The sequence below is a fragment of the Crocodylus porosus genome, unplaced genomic scaffold (genome assembly GCF_001723895.1).
Source record: "Crocodylus porosus isolate Cpor-Errol unplaced genomic scaffold, CroPor_comp1, whole genome shotgun sequence".
NCBI classification, from domain to species: domain Eukaryota; kingdom Metazoa; phylum Chordata; order Crocodylia; family Crocodylidae; genus Crocodylus; species Crocodylus porosus.
This window is the reverse complement of record NW_017728909.1, coordinates 34,953,581-34,970,771: the sequence shown is the minus strand read 5'-3', so window position 1 is coordinate 34,970,771 and position 17,191 is coordinate 34,953,581. Positions and strand designations below refer to the sequence as shown.

Sequence of the window (17,191 nt, the reverse complement as noted above, 5' to 3'; positions counted from 1 at the left end):
CGCGGGCGCCTTTAAGAGGCTCGGGCCGCGGCCCACGTGTGCGATCAGCTGATGGTGACGCGCGGGGGAAACGCGCCTGTTCCTGGAGCAGCGGTGCTGCGGGCGGCGGCCGGGCCGGGTGGCTCAGTGCGGGCAGGGACAGCACCGGAGCCCGCGCCGCCCCCCGTGCCACACAGCCGCTGCCCGCCGCCCGCGCCGGCACGAGCAGAGCCCTCGCCTCAGTACATGGATTACCTGGTAGGTCCCGGCAGGCGGCGGCTGCCCCCTCGCCCTGGCACGAGGCGGGGGCTGCAGCCCGCGGGGAAGGGGCCCGCCCCGCCTCCTGCCGGCTCGCGGCGCCCCTGCATTGCCGGGCGCTTGGCTTCCCCAGCCCGCCGCTCCCCGGTTCCTGGTGGAGACGTGGGAGTAGGGCTGGTGCGGCGCCGGCTGCCTTTATCAGGCTGGCAAGACTATTAAAGGCCAATAAACTGGAATGGTTTTGCTAAAGTGCACTGCCGCCCTGCTCATTTGCTCGTTATTAGATCTCTAAAGCTACGACCTAGGTCACCCTCTTGCTTCCCTGAAGGCATTAGCATAGGGGACGCTTGAGCGAGCTAGATGGTAACCAGGGGCATGAGCAGCGCTGCACCCGGGTAGCTTGGTATGCAGGAGTAATGGTTAATGCTGTTTAATGAACGTTGCCTTTATTTGTCTGCTGAGATCGTATCGCAGGTGCGTACTTGAGGCCAGGGGTTGTAGTTAGTGTTCAACCTCACAAACGGACGGGGCAGCTCTTGATAAACCCGACCAAACGGGTGCTGGTGAGTTGGATCTTGGCATTTTCATGATGTCTGTTTGGCTGGTTTCATGTCAGCATGGGAGACAACAGTGAAAATGTGGGTGCAGTTCATCTGCTAGGCTTTAATTTTTCTTTCTGTTTGCCTAAAGCAGGTAAACGCCACCACTGCTTACTTCTCACATTTAAGCAGGTGTCACTTTGTTCACGTGTAAGCGGTCTCAGTAAAAAGCACTCTTGGTGTTTTCATCCAATGATGATAAGTCAGTGTGTGGCGGAATGAAGAATGTCCTTTCAGTGGCAGTTAAAAGCTTGTAACCTTTCTTTAGTTTATTCTTGTGCTTGCTATGCATGGCTGTAGGTTTTCGAGATTTCTCATGGCCACCAAGATCCCTTATGGGGTCATCTTTGAAGAGGTCTATTAAGAGAGTCTCACTTTGGTGATACAATGTGCAGTAGCCAACCTGAGAACTCCATCAACAAAGAGAAGTAGCTAGCAAAAGGAATGCATTATTTTAACACTTACGAAATACTGGCTTTGGGTACCTCCAGCTTGAATCTTATTATCCTGTACAAATTGTTCTGCTTCATTTGAAAGCCTTCTTACCAATTGTATGGTGCACAGGAGTTGTTGAGGCAAGCTCTGGAGAACTGAAATGGCAGGTAAATTTCTCATTAACCTAGTTAATGAAAGACTGGTAATGAACTTGCAATATCCTAAGTGCAGCCTTACTGTAGCTTCTTGAGAGCCTGGAGCTGTTCTTAAAATTTTCCTTTTATAAACTTATAGCCAGTTTCATCTGGATACCTTGTATATTTCTTTCAGCAAAAGCTAACCTTTGTGACTGCCACAGCATTTTTATGAACAATCTGTTGGTCTGTGAATACTACATTTAACAAACTTTGAAAATTGTTGGTGTGCTTGCAAAATTTTAAATCAAGGTGGGAGGCAGTTTTTAAATGAACAGAAAAAAAAGCGTATAAGAAATTTAAGTCTGGCTTTTTGTCTAATTGATGCTGTTGCCCATTCCTGACTTAATGACATGTGAAATGCCACCCAGCATGTTTGGAATGATCTTTAACTTGCACTATGACAATTTTCCACCTGTAGCTCTTCCTTTTTGTCTTTAAAAAGAAAACCTCTTCAGCTCACTCTTCTATTTTGTGCATTTTGGCAGGTTTTGTTTGACTTCTTGCTGTAACTAAAACTATCTTTTGCAGTGTAACCTCTTCCAGACAGGGCTCTTCTTTTGTCCAGTTCGCCTCTTGTGCACATCTGGTACTACATGAAACTGGGTTTTAGGCTAAAAATCTCTGCTCCTGCCACGCTGTCCTGTTGTAGCTGGTTCAGGTGCAAGCTGAATTTGAACCTTGGTTCAATCTTTATGGGTCAATATAAGGTGTCTTCTTGGGACCAGAGAACACTAGTTTCTGAAGAGACCATTACTTTCACAGCAGACCAAGGTCCCCCTAAGTCAGTTAAAATAGTTGTGGATGGTATCAGCAGTCTTAAAACAGCTGTGAAAATGAAGGAATAAAAGGATTATATTCTGTACCTATACAGACACTAGGGCGTTGCAGAGTAGTTAAGGTATTTCTTTCTTTCAGATGCAGACTACACAGTTGTTTTAAATTTTTCTTTCCCGTTGTCATTCCACCCTTCCCAGAATTTGAGGGCACAACCCCTCCTGCCCCGCCCCCTCTCCCAGGCAGCGCCTTCTAGCTGCTCTGCCTCTTTGAGAACAGACACCAGCCCTGGCACCACCATGCAGCTCCTTGCCACCCTCAAAGGGCCCCCCTGGCTCCTTCTGCTGGAGGGGCAGGTGACTCCAGTCCCAATCCCCAAACCCTGGCCCTAACTCTCGCTCCCCATAGACTTACCTGCATCCAGTTGCTGGGGCTGCTCCCACCACCCTGCCTGGCTGGATGCCAGCCATGTGCATGTACGCCTGCTGCATCCAATCACCCCAGGCAGCTTCTTGTAGGCTGGAGCATATTTTTTGTGACTGTTTGTGACCCTTTCAGATATTCATGTGACACTTGGGTTGTGACCCCTGGGGTTGAGAGACACTGGTATAGTCCAACCCCCCTGTTCAAGGCAGGATCATCCCAATCTAAACCATCCTGAAAGTGTTTGTCTAACTTAACCTTCCTGCATAACTACTATGCACAGTGGTCCAAGAGCACCCTTGCCACAGGTAAAGTGGGGGGAAGTGTGATGCAGGCAGGATACGTAACTGTTCCTGTGAATTGATAAGGAGCTAATGCTTAAAGGATGAGCATGTGGCTAAGTGGTCTCAGGGTAAAGCGTTAAAATTGTACTTTTTTTATTATTTTTAATAAACCGATCTCTCTCATTTAAACAGTTGCTTTACAGTTCACAATGAGAACAAATTGTGAACTATGTTTATAAAATAGGCTGTTTTGGGGTTTTTTTTTTTTTTTTTTGTTTTTTCTCTGCCCCCTGATTTTACAAACACTAAATCCATATCTAGGGGCACCTATGTGTGTGCTGGATGTCTGTTCCGACACGTGCTAATTAGCGCGTGAATAATCAGAGAAGACTTGATTAATCGAGTCTGGAGCATGCTACTTAGTATGCTTTAGTAGCCTTGGTGTCATGTATTCACCCTCCCCATGCTTCAAAATGACAGCGGTAGCCCCTTTTAAAGGTCATTTTGAAGCATGGGATGCTGAATACACGTGATGTTGCAGGCACTTTAATTAGAGCAGCTCTCGGAGACGCTTTTAATTAAAGCACTCCCCCCTCTCTGCCACCCTGGAGCATGTATAAAGATGCCCTAGGAGCCCAAGTGACTTAGACGCTCAAGTCCCCCTGACCTGCAAGGTCTGATGGAGTGCAGCATGGTGAAAATGCTTCAGTGTTTCTTATATTTCTGGAAGTTCAGTGTCCTACCCTGACTTGTTGTGGAATACGTTCCCTTATGTTAGTTGCTTTTCATTTAATCCAGTTCCTGTGGCTAGGAAAATAGTAATGTATGATAAATTTATCACTAGGTGCTTCCTGAGCTACTTCAGGCATTAAGCTTTTTCCCTTTGCACTCTGAGGCCACTGAAATAATATTCCTTTCATGATTATTTTTCAAAATAATTACTAAGGCAGTTCTGTTGTTAGACCTATCTTTCACTGGGGCTTTAAATAAGTAGCTGCTGTTCTTTAGATATGACATTTTTTTTTTTTTTTTTTTCCCCCCTCTTGCAGGATATTTGGCCTGTGGTGTAAATTGGTATATTCCTCTCACTTATTTTTGCAAAGGTGACCTGTGTGTTTGTTTTTTCTTCTCTAGCGGTTCTAAAAGCTCTCTCATTGGTTTTGATGCATCTCTTTCTAGATCCATGTACCACTAGTAGATAGTACTTGGTTGTCTTCTCTGGATGAACTGTCAGTTGTGGCAGTTGCCATTCTTAGGGTTTGTGTGCCTGCTGTAAAGTTTGGTGGCTTTTACCTCAAGGCACCGTCCCATTTCTTTGCGTAGAAAGGGCAGGCACTTGAGGCTTTGCAGATATGTGCAGAACTATAAATGATGTTTCCATGTGAAACTGTGTTATCATGGGAAAGAAGACAAACTTCAAATGCAAGCTTCCTTAGTATGTAGTCACTCTCAAGTTCTGAATGCTTCTTTCTCCTGGTACCAATGGTAGTTCTGTTGCTTTATTAGTTCCTGCCCCATATTAAATATATGCAACTTGTATTAAATGTGAGTTTCAGAGACCTTGTAAACTGAAGTAGCTGATATGACTAGCTCCAAGGTTCAGCGTAGTATATTAGAAACCAAACTATTACTTTGCTTATAGCTGTGATGGAACCAATGTACTACTCCAGTAAATCCTAAGGTGTTAAAATTTGGGCAGCAACAAATGGCAGCAATTCTGGGACATATTCCACCAAAAATGCACTCCCATAGGTGTTCAGCTGCATTAAGTAAATGTGCAAACTTTGTCTGGTGCAGCCAAGGAGCTTAAAGGAGCATGCTTGGGGAAAAAGATCTTTCTCAGAAAAATCAATGTGACCACTATTGCAGAGAGCATTTGCTGACTTAAAGAATCTAGTTGTTTTATGAAATTGGTAAGAAAAATATTGATGTTTGAACTTTGTGAAACCTAATCATCCTGCTGAAGATGAACTAGCAGAAGGGACACACATTTTCGTTTTTAGGTCAGTGATTCTCAACTTTTTTTGGTACTAGGACCCATTTGTAAATATTGGCCAGTCCTGACCCAGTGCCCCTCACTTGTGATCTGCTGCCCCCCACCCCAACCCCCCAGTGTGTGAGGTGGGGAGGAAGAGGGGGATGTGGGACATGGTGGGGGGGGGAAGCTCTGCTAGCCTGCAAGGGAAAAGCCAGTTTCCTACCCTTTTCTCCTTTTTAAAGGAGAATCCATTTTTAAACTATATTGATCTTTTTAAAGCTTATTCACAACCTTTTCATATATTCTTGTGACCTGCTTTTGGGTCGCGACCCATAGGTTGAGAAAACACTGTTTTAGGAGATACAAATGAAAGCCTATGTTGTTAGTTCATTCTGCTGCTGCAACCTTGGGTGATTCCCGTTGACAAACTCTTGACTCTAGAGGTGGCTGTTACATGCACTAAAACATGATGTGGCTTCCTGGAGAAGACAAGTGAGACTACTTAAATGTGACTGCAACTTCTAGTGTTAGATTCTGCAGAATCACTGGGTACTGTAAGTTGAAAAAGTAAATCTCTGTTCAGAGAGAAATGAGGGGAAAATGTTTGAGTGTCAGTCTTTAGATTCAAATGATGTTTCTTTTCTGTAGACAAGGTTCTTTGGGTAAACCTCATATCTTTTTTATTAGACTAACTCAAATAGTTGGTATAATAGCTGCTTCTGTTTTCTGTTTAGATGTTGTTAATTCAAAACAATTCTAGAAATATGCAAGTCTCTCTTTGTTGCTAGTAATCCAAGGTATCTTTGTGATCCCTCCCAAGATCTGGTACAGTTAGGAGGAACCTTGGCAACTTCTTCAGCTAGGCCCCCAAATGTGATGTAGTGTTCATTGGTAGTTTAAAACAAATTTTAAATTCTTGGGGTTAGTGTTGTTGTAGCCACGATGGTCCAGAAAATGTAAAAGATGAGGGTGTTTTTTTGTTTTGGACCATCTGTATTAGTTAGGAGAGAAGTTTTAAACAAAATAAGCCTTCAGGCATAAACAGCCCTTTCTCAGGTCTCTGTGGCTTTTTAAATGAATGATAGAATTAATGCAGAAATTACAAACATCTTGTACCATTAGCTGCAGACCATTTTGGGGTTTTGTAGGTAGTTTTTTTTTTAGTTTTCATTATTGCCAATTCATGATTCTTTTTTTAATGTATTTATGATCCTGCTTTTTTCCCCCTCTTAATTTCAACTCTGAAGTGGTGCAATTAGATGAGGATGAGCTTTCCTTAAAACAAAACCAACAATTTTTAGCTCTTATGTTCCCAAGCTTGAAGAACTAGAAGGAAAAAAAAATAAGATTTTTTACTTGCCTTGGGGCCTGATTTCAAATTTTGTATATTTGTAACTTGTTTGTTATCAATCTGTTTTATGGTGTACCTCAAATTGTCTGATGATGATAATAAAAAAAACCAAACCAAACAAATCCAAACATGTGTTGGATGGTCTTGGGAAGAGGAGGGATAAATGGAAAATGATTTACAGCTTTATGAATGATCTGAGACTGAATATCGGCGATGGGCCTCTGGGCGAAAATAACTGATCTGCTGACTGGCAGTTGGGTTGGGTGCGTGTATTTTAGCGTCAATCAAGGATAGAAGAAGCTTCTATCTAACGGGAAGAAGGCCAGAAGACTGGATGGAAAAAACGATCTTGTGTTCTAAGGCCAGTCCTTTGTTATGGCTGTTTTGAAAGCAAGCACCAGGATGAGCACAAATGTCAGTATAATGCCTTGTGGTTGTTAGCTTAGAAATAACATTTTTAAAAGTCTGTTTTTTGGGCATTGGCTTATTTGCAGTAGTATGGTTCAAGAAGGGCAGCAGGGGTTAATTGATTTCTAAAGAGCCTAAGTCTCGCGCACAGTGTTTCACGGCCCTGGAAGCAGACGGATCGTCTAACATGGTGTTTCTCAGCCTTTTAAGTAGCAAGTACCCCCTAACTTGGAAAATTGAATATTGGGGTACTTATTAAAATTCTCACAGGGGATTCTTTTATTTACAGACTAATGCGTGCCATATGTTGGAAGAAGTGCTATGTAGATAAGGCTGTGAATGACAGATGTCTGATCTGGTGTGGGTAGGGTTGCTACCTTTTACAACTCAAGTATGTACCTGACCTAGAGGTAATTGTTGGCTAAAGCTAGGAGAGCTGAACACCAAGTTATTACTGGGGAATTTAATTTTTTTTTTAATTGCACCGAATTTTTTGCCATCTTTTTGAGAGGAGAAGAGGGTGAGACAGTGTTGGGATACCCATGTTCCCCCTGACTCTCGCATACCCCAGGGATACATGTACCACAGGCTGAGACTATATGGTCTAACACAACAAGACTGATGGAGACGCACACACTTTAAGAATTGATGGGCATGTCATAACACAAAATCATAGCTTTCAAGGCAGACAAGTTGTCTGACGCAACAAGGACACACAGCCTGGGAACCAAGCAAGTATGTACTATACTGCCCATAACATGAGACAAATGACACCCAGCTACAAGGCCCCAGAGCAGAGGGGGGCCTGAGCCCCTCTTCTGGGTGAACAGACAAAGTTAGGAGAAGGCCCAGAAGGCTGTGTGAATGTGTGACCGCAGAGATGCAACCAGCCAGAGTGAGCCATGGATGAAGAGTCATCAAGAGGGAAGGAGAATACAAAAGCAGAGACTGGGAATAACAAAAAGGTCCCTTCTTGTCCCTCCCCCTCCTCATCCTTTTACCTGAGAAGTCCCAGGGGGCACCATGGACCAGGGGCATACAACCAGCCTGTTTCATGCACCCCACTGGAAGGGGGTGGGGAGTGGGCCTTGGCATCCTACCTCTGCACTGCTGACATGCCATGCTGACATCTGACACCTAAGAGAGAGCCTGAGTGAAGACTGCATCCTGACCACATGTACTTTGACAGCCCTAGGATTTGGTAGATATATAGACTTGTTTGATTTGTTCGTATTGTTTTTGTTTTGTGTTTTTTTTTTTTTTGTTATCACTGTGTATCAATAAATTTAACTATTATTGAATGGAGAGGTCATGGTTAGTCTGAGGGTGGATCCCCTGCCCCAAACAAGGTATCTGGATCCTAAATCCAGAGCCAACAGTGGTGTGTGTTGGAGGTGAGGATGACTAGAAGATGGGGACTTGCCATTTACTAGGCAGTTTGGGCTTTTGGTATCTGAGAAATGGGGGAGTGATCCTGGTGTTTTAGCACCCAAGTACTGGTAGCGAGATGCAAGGGGATGTGATTGTATTTTTTTTTTTTTTCCCCCCTCCCTCTTCTTCCTTATGAGTGGGGGTAGGGGTAACCTGGAGATTTGGGACAGAGGAAGGGTTCTATACATAGTTCTGTATTTTTTTTTTTCCTTTGTTTTTTTTGACAGCAACTGCATTATCTTTCATTATTCACTTGTGCTTCTGGGAGTGGTGGATAGTGTTTGCAGAGCTTTGTGTTTTACATATAAATGGTTGTAACTAGGTTTTATGTTATCCCCCTTTATGGATATGAGAGAATAGCTTGCCTTAGCTGGGGTATGAGTAGAAGCAGCCACGGGGAATGATTGCTGAGCAGTTTCTTGTTCCCATGTCTTCCAATATATAAGTCCATCCAGAACATGGAAAGTCTACAGTAGCTGTGAGTATGTCTTGAGATTTAGAGAACAGATAAGAACATTTTCCTCTCCACTAATATTTTTAGCAACTGGATTGTACTGCAAGTATACTAAAATCAGGCTGGAGATCAGAATGCATCACATGGCCTTGTGGTCTGTCTGTCTGTGTGGCTGGTTTTTTTGATACAGAAAGTGTTCTTATCATATTGAATGGAAAAACCCTTTTCTAGATTAAGAGTTCTTGCATGAGAAATGGAAGAAACAAATTGGCATCATTACTGTAGCAGGCATTTTAGGTGCTGTTTTCAAGGGAAGAAGCAGTAGTGTAACTAAAGAGGTGGGAGCACAGTACCAGCCTTGGGCACCAATTTTAGAGGGATGCTAGGATGATGCTCCCCACCCCCTTCCCTGCAGAAGCCTTTGCTGTGGCACGTACATCCCTACACATAGGGCGTGTATTGGGGAGGGGAAAGCAAATGGGGCACCTAGGGAAGCCACCAGGCACCTGTGCTATGGGGCTGCTGCAAGCCTGTTCCCAGCTGCAGCAGCCTGAGCCCAGGCTATGACTGCTTTAGGAGCTGCTGCTGAAGTGCCAAAACTTTAGTAGGTAAGGTGTTGCTCTCCTCCTCCTTCCCCCTTCTTCCATCCCAGGTATTTTGAAAGAACTTGCTATTCCTCTGGGAACACGGTCAAATGTCAATATGTGAAGTGACTTAAAAATGGGGCAAATCTAAGTTGTGTCCACATGCACTCCCCAATACAAATAAGGAAAATCCAAAGGAAATATGAATGTAGGTTTTACCCTATAAGGAGGTAAGACACTGGTTGTATGGGCAGCTAAAGATACTTAATCTTCATGAATTCCTTCCTGGGGGCAGACGGCTAAAGCAGTTCTTTTGAATGTGAGAACTGTTATAGGTTGGGATGGGCCAGAGGTGTCAGGTATGGGCTGCAGAGTCTTATCACCCAGCTCCTGGTGCTGCCCCTGGGCCTCAGCTGCCTCTGGGTCTCAGTTGAACCTTGCAGTGAATGCCGATATGTTTTGGACCACTTTCTGGAATCTGCTGTACATGCAGCACCCAGCTCCTGCTCATCTGGTACTGCTGCACACAGTGCCTGTTCCACCATCTGGGATCTGCACCATATATGCTGTTCTCTCCCCCTTCCCTCCCTCTCCAGTCCAGTCTGAGACAGCATGATCCCACACCAGCAGTATGCGTCCTGGACCAGTGGGGAGGATGCCATGCGAAGCATGGATCCTGGATTGGCTGGGATGGAAGCAACTGCTGCTTAGCCCATTTATGACTATAGGTAAGGGTAGAGATGTTGAGCATCAAACTAAATTGATGGCCTTTGCAGAGAACTAGGCAAGGAAGAGGTGTCGACAGAACAACTTTCAACGGAAGTTCCGACAGATGACATGTTTCAGTAGATTTGGAAGAAGAAAATCCAGTAACCTGAAGGAATCACTGTCACTTGCAGCAGCTTTAAATTTAGTTTTGCTAACTTGTCTCTCCCTATTTGAACTGTTATCCCTTCTCACTAAATATTTTCATAGAAGTTTCTTTAGTAAACATATTGATTAGAGGAGTGGTCAAATTGTCCTCTACTTCATTCAGTCTTTTTCTCTTTAATGTAAAGACATTGTACCCTCCATGCCCCAAAAGAACTCCTGTAACTCCTGCCCTAATTTCATTGGCTTTCCTTTAGAATCATTTTTCCGATTTAGCTTAGAATGTTTAAACTACCAAGAAGACGGCTATTCTAGTGTTTTAAGAAAAACCTTCAGAAAATTGGGTGTTTTTTTCCTTTTGTCTTAACATGGGATAATGCGGGAGCCTAGTAGTGTTTCATTCTTTAAAGTACTGCATTAAATTTGCACAATTGCTGATATTAAATATCGCTAGTAACATGGGCTGTGATTCTTTGTGAAGAAATAAATCCTCAAGGTTGAACTTTGAACTCGATATACAAATTTACAAAACATTTTGGGTATCCAGAACCATAGAAAGTGGGGATGAAAACTGCATGGAGACTATCCAGTCCAGTGAGGTCCAACCTTTTTTGTCAGGCATGCCATAAATTAGCCCTGTACCCTCCCAAATGCCACTCAAATCCCCTTCCCCTGTGCAGTGTGCTGCTCTGTGCCCTGTTTCCTGCCCTATCTGCAACTGTGTCCCTCCCTGTTCTGCTGCATGCCACAAGTTAGCTACCTCTGATCCCACTGGTCTGTCCTAAGGCAATATAGGTGCTCAGGATAATCCTTGAATATTATACCCTCTGCAGTTGCCAGGTCATCAGAAGCTCTGAAGTTTTGCATTACAGCATCGTATCTTTTGCTGTCCTGTATCTTTTGTGGCATGTGATCGCTGAGAGTCTCTTTTCTGACTTTGCATGCAGGTTACATAAAAAACACTGGCTGCATTTTTTTTTATCATTAAGAGGTAGGTATATAGTATGTTTAGATTTATATTTGCACTAGAAAATATTAGTTGTATGAGGTGTAGGTAAAGCATTGTTTCATGGAAGGCACAATGATTCTAAGCAATTATTTCTTGCCAAATTAATTGCAAAATATCTCAGTCTGTGCCTTTTATGCGCACTTCTCTGCATCTGTGGACTTGGGTTGCAACTCTCTCCAGTTGATGGTAATTTATTTAGGATTATGGCAAGAAGTATAATACCTTGGCAAAGAATAAATAATTCTGTTGCATTGCAAAACTGCGAAGAGGTGGTTACCTAGTCTCAAATCAGGCAGAAAGTAGGGCAGTCTGGCATCTAAAAGCCTGACTTCAGAGACTAACAGAGCTAACCACCTGTGTACTTAGGACAGGTTGGTACCTTCTGCCACATCTTGTGCAAAACTGTGAACCTAACTCAAGTCAAATAGTTTGCTTTGGATGTCAAATAGTTCATTCAGTTTTAGCAGTTATTCTGTTGTTACCTTCTTTGAAGGTCAGAAGTAAGCCTTCCTTGCAGGCAGAGCCTGTGTCCATGCTGAGATCCTTTGAATTTGGCGAGTGCCTAGAAAGGAAGGTTGTTCACTTTCAGAACAGAGTTGAAGTGCAACCCTATTTTGAAAATGAGTATTTCCGTCACTTGTTTTCAAAACTTTTTACTTGTGTGTTAAGAGAGTGTTAATTATTTAAGAACTTCTGCAATGAGATGTTTTCTGTTATGACTGACAGCGAGATTCTTATTTCTAATAGACAAGAGCAAAAAATGTCCTAGTGAGTCTTTTTCAAAGTGCCTACTGCTTTGCATATCTAATTGGTAGGCCTTTTCTTTTTGTAATTTAAGTTTGTGGTTGTGGGGGAGGGGGGTCTTACAAATTGAATGTGTTGCTTTAGTTCACAGCTAATGCATTTTTTTTTTTTTTTCTTTTTGGACTGTTGCAGGAGTTTTTAACATTCAGGTCACCAAATCTTTTAGTGTGTGTAATTTTTTTTTTTTTTTTTATTGAAGTTAATAGCTAATTGGATGATTTCATAACCCTATGCAAATGGAAATCTAATGCTGAATTGAGTTGCTGAGCTCTATACACAGATGTTTTATTCAGCCCTGGGATAAACCATTTTATCTATTCAGTCATCCATGTCTGTTATCTTGGGATACATCCTAAAAAAGTTAATACAATGAGAAGTACTAATAGCTTATCTTGGGACATAACCATTCCGATGCACTTTATCTAGGAATTGCATAATTGAATCAATGGCTGAAAGGTGGCAATGCATTTAGCCACTTGCTAAACCCTGATTAGAAGGGCAGTGCATGTACAGGCAGATCCCAGGATGTCTCTGTTCCAGGACAAACACAGGTACAGCTTGTTCAGGGACAGATGCAATGTCTGTTCCTAGCCTATGACAGAACATCTGAATTCATTATGACTAATGGCTCCTTTACTTTTTGAAAACAGAATAATTGATGTTTCTTATTTACTGTCTACACAGATGGGGTGGGTACTCCTTTATTGTAGAAAAAGAAGGTGCGATTAAAAGGGTAGACTTTTTTTAAGGTTAAAGAGGTAAAGAGAAAAAACCCTTTTTCTCACTTTTTTTAAATATGGTTGTCAGCAGTCCTTTATTTAAAGTCTTCAAACATATATAGAGCATAAAGTATCTTACATTACAGTAAGATTGCGACAGATGCAAATGTTAAATTATTTTTTCTTTGTTTTCATGCTTACCATGTAGAATCCTTACAGAAAGCAACAATAAACTGTAAGTAAAACGAAATACAAATTCTGCCACAGTTGTTCTGTAAGCACAAAACTCATCACACAAGTAGAGGGTAAGAGAGAAAGTGTCTCTTAGGATATAAGCCCATTCATAGAACTGTACTGTATAATTATGAAAACCTCTGCTGTATTCCTTTATACTACCACACAGAATTTTCTGAACATAGGTGGACAGAAATATTGAGGACTAGATAGGCTTCTATCTAAACATCTAACTGCTTGATCTGGTTTTTCATACTGTGTTCAGTTTGCCTGAAAATGAACAGAAGCACTGTTGAACTCGAGCAGCCACAGGTCAAATACAGCAGACATTTTCGGGGGTGGGTGTAGTGAACATAACAGTACAAGACAACATTAGGGCTAAGTACAGACAGTTAAAAAGGCTGAATTGGTTCAAACTAGGCAGCTTCTTCAGAGGTGCATAGGTTGAACCAATAATCAGCTGAACTGAGGTTCAGTTCTTAATTGGGAAGGGCAGGAGGAGGCCTGCTCTGACCAGGCCAGTAAGCAGGGGAGGCTAGAGCATGTCTCCCAGCCAGCTGGCCATTTCCAGCCCAGCCCCATGTCCCCACAGGATTTGAGGAGCCCCTTGTTTAGGTGCTGGCCCACCTTTTGGGGAGGCTTCCCTCAGTGTGGGTTCCCCAGCCCAGGCAGCCCTGGGAAGCTGAGGGGAACTGCCCGCCCCAGGGCTGCTGATTGCTTCAGACATGGCCACAGGGGGAGAAGATGTCCTCCCAGCCAGGTGCCTGCCTGTGTAGCCCAGCATGGGGGCGCTAGTGAACCTCCACCTTAGGGGGGCTTCCCTCTACCCCAGCCTGGGGTCCCTGAACCCAGGGGAGCCCCAGGGTGCTGAGGGGAACTCTTCCTATCCTGAACCCCAGCGCTGTATGCCTCAGCCCAGGGAGCAGTGGGAAATTCTTCTACTCCCCTGTACTAGTTTTGCCTCAGAGTTGCAGCAGCTGAGGCACAGCTGGCTGTGGAGGAGCAAGAGAATTTCCCTCTGCTCCCTGTGGCTGCCTGAGACTCTCTGGGGCTGAGGCAAGCAGGTCTGGGGCTTGGGAGGGGAAAAGCTCCCTGGGGCTGCCCTGGGCTAAAGTGGGGAGAAGCCTCCCAAGGTGGGGGCTCCCCTGGGCCCCCATGCTGGGCTGCATGAGCAGGCACCCAGCCCAGAGGACTTCTCCTTCCTGTGGCAGTCACTGAAGCAATTGGGTGCTGGGGAGGTGAAGTGCTGCCAAGGGTCAAAAAGCCCCCACCATGGGCCTTTCCCTTCCACCCCCCAGACCTTGGCTAGGGCCTATCTGGGGGTCTTTTCCCTGGTCTCGTCTCCCCCCCACCCCAGTCCCTATAGGCTGACAGAAGCAGGCTAAGGAGCAGGGGGATGAGGCAGTCCCTGCTTCACTGGAGCAGGCAGCATAGCCTAGGGCTGCAAAGCATCCTGGGATGCTGGGGGACTAAGACTTAACTCAAATCGGGAATGGATCTGGGACAGAAGTGCTATAAACTGGGTTGGCCTAAATGAATTAAGTCGGACACTACATCCAACCAGGTTTATCTTAAATCAGTTTGGACCATTTTGAAAGCGGTTTATGTGCACTGAACTTGTATTCTGTTACAGGTTTAAACCAGTTGCCAGTCACTTAAACCAGTTTGTGTAACTTCTGTCCATAGCCTAGATGTTTAGTTGTTGAGGCTGTTAAAGTATTTAATTTTGGCACACTGCAGGTTGCATTTTGTGGGCATTGTCTTTAAGGTAGTTTCTGTCCTTTCCCCCAAACCTTCATGTCATATTCCAATGGGGCAAACATTGACCAGTATTATATGGTAAAAGATCACTGGAAGATATGCCAGCTTTAGCTTGAAGCACCCTGCTTGTAATATTTTTGTCAACTTTTTAAAAATTTGAACTATGGGAAAAGCATTTCTATACTTTTGCATGCCAGTAAGCAAATTTTTAGATAGGTTGGGAAAAGTACATTTTGGCTTTTACTTGTCCTGTTGTCCTTACAGGCTGAAAGTTTCCAAATCATTGCGGTGCATGAATTGCAAATTAACTTTCCCTTGTCTTGCTGGTTATGTCCCTGCATTTCTTTCAGGTTGGTCAGTAAAAGTGTTTAGGTAGCTTCAGATTCTTAGCACAACACCATTTTGCCTTCAGACACTGAAGCAAAATATTTTTTGTTTGTTTAAAATATTTAAACAATTAATAATCAAATAATAATAAAATAGAAAACTCTGTGGCAACCTTTTTCATTGGCTGTTGGTTATGTAGGAATCATTCTTTTAATATTTTGGTCACAATTAAATTTTACTAAAAAAAATAATTCTAACTAAATGGGCTAATCACATATTTTTTGGGTTGTGGGTAGAAGTGGGGGAGGGAGAGTAGTGGTACTGACTATATTACAAAAAAAGAAAAACACCTAGAGATAAAACACAAAAACAGAGATGTGTATGAAAGCTAATTATCTTGTGCAATTCAGTGGTCCCTTTCAACTCTTTAAAAATTGTTACAGAGAAAAAAACAGTTTTGGGATTCTATAATGCCATTGGCAAATCTGACAAAACCATAATAGCTCCATTGATTCTGTTTTGAGGTTTGTGGCCTTCGGAACTTCTTAGAGAATCATTCATTCAGCGTCTTAGATCACAGTGAGCCCTATAATCTCCTAAATAAGTGGTTGATGCAAGCTCGCTGAGTTCATACATTCAAAATTCTAAAGCAACCAGTTGCAACACTTATAGCTCAGTGCAGAAAGACCTCACAAAAAACTTTCATTTTGAAAAGGACCTTGGAGTTAACAAACTGTATAAATCAGTGGAAGCCCAACTTAGAGTTTTTGACTACAAATGGGAAATAGTCTGACTTAACAGACCTAACAATGGATGAAATTGGTTCTCTTTCATGTCTGCATAAAGGGAAAATGAGAGATCATGTCTACTTTCCTTTGGAGGATGGAAGTGATAGTGGATTAATGGCTTCCCAAAAGTTTTTGAAAGTTGAGCAGTTTGGGAAGGGACTTTAATATGCTTATTTTAAAAATGTTGACACTGCTTTAACATGAATATTATAAAACACTAAGAGGAAAAGAGATCCCTTTTAAAAACTCAAAAGCAAATAAATCTAGAGTGTGCCAGCCTAAAAATATGTGATACTCGAGGGTAACAGTTTTTTGGGAACAACAACACACAACTGTCCAATTTCCATATTGGGAGTTTATTGTAATTTGCACCTTTTTATAGCATATGTTCTTTTTAAGTACAAACAGCTGCCTATGTGGGAGGGAGAGAGAAACCTGAAACAATTTAATAATTTTGTGTTTCTAGAAAATAAACCACTTGCTTCTCTAGTTAATAGACTTCTTAGTAATATCTTATTTTAATTTCTTTAGAGAATGTCTGAATGTATCCAGCTCTCATTTGCTGTTTGTAGAATTGGCATTTACACGGTAAGCCAATATTCAAACTAAGTGAATAGCTTTTGTTTTGTGTTTATGCCCTTTAGTTGAAGGAAAGTGTTCATGTATTCCAAAACAGAAGTTACTCATGTGATTGCTGGTTGTCACAGGTGTTTATGCAAATGCAATCAGATAACACCATTACTTATATTGTCAAATGTATATCAGAAATGTGCAAGTATAGAACAAAGTGCTTGTTTTTTTGAGTAAATTTGTAATTATTAAAATAATAGAAGAAACATTAACATCTATAATTGGCTGTTGATGAGGATTCTGGTCAACAACAGTTGGCTGAAGAGTTTATATAAAAATTCCTCTTCATCCACACCCAAATATTTCTGAAAACCCATAAATGTTAGTGTGTACACTTCTGTGTTCTGGTCCTTGGACCCATATTGTTCAACATCTTCATTAATGATATGAACATTGGAGTCAGAAGCAGACTGGCCAAGTTTGCCGATGACACCAAACTGTGGGGCAAAGCATCCACACCAGAAGACAGGTGGGTGATCCAGGCTGACCTTGACAGGCTCAGCAAATGGGCGGATGAGAATCTGATGGTGTTCAACACCGAAAAATGCAAGGTTCTCCACCTTGGGAGGAAAAGCCTGCAGCATCCGTATAGGCTCGGCAGTGCTACGCTGGCTATCACTACGAAAGAAAGAGACTTGGGGGTCATCAGTGACCAGAAGATGAACGTGAACCTGCAATGCAATGCTGCAGCTAGTAAAGCGACCAAAATGCTGGCCTGCATCCATAGATGCTTCTCGAGCAAATCCAAGGATATCATTTTCCCCCCTTGTACTTGGCCTTGGTGAGGCCGCAGCTGGAGTACTGCGTCCAGTTTTGGGCTCCACAATTCAAAAAGGAGGTGGAGAAGCTTGAGAGAGTTCAGAGAAGAGCCATGCGAATGATCAGAGGTCAGGA

The 17,191-nt window shown here is 42.9% G+C and overlaps 1 protein-coding gene across 4 annotated transcripts in view; it reads left to right on the top strand.

Annotated features, from left to right (window-relative positions):
* Positions 1 to 79: 79 nt before the first annotated feature.
* The window catches only part of ARL15 (ADP ribosylation factor like GTPase 15), a 327,109-nt gene continuing 309,997 nt past the window's right edge, over positions 80 to 17,191 (top strand). Inside the window, exons 1-2 of one of the 4 annotated variants that reach the window (XM_019532053.1) lie at positions 80 to 237; positions 16,199 to 16,255. In XM_019532053.1, the coding sequence (XP_019387598.1) occupies positions 226 to 237; positions 16,199 to 16,255 (69 nt within the window). In that variant the 5' untranslated portion in view covers positions 80 to 225. Of the gene's footprint in view, positions 238 to 12,777; positions 12,793 to 14,866; positions 14,903 to 16,198; positions 16,256 to 17,191 lie in introns of those variants that run through there. The other 3 variants (XM_019532056.1, XM_019532055.1, XM_019532054.1) reach the window with 3 other exon arrangements.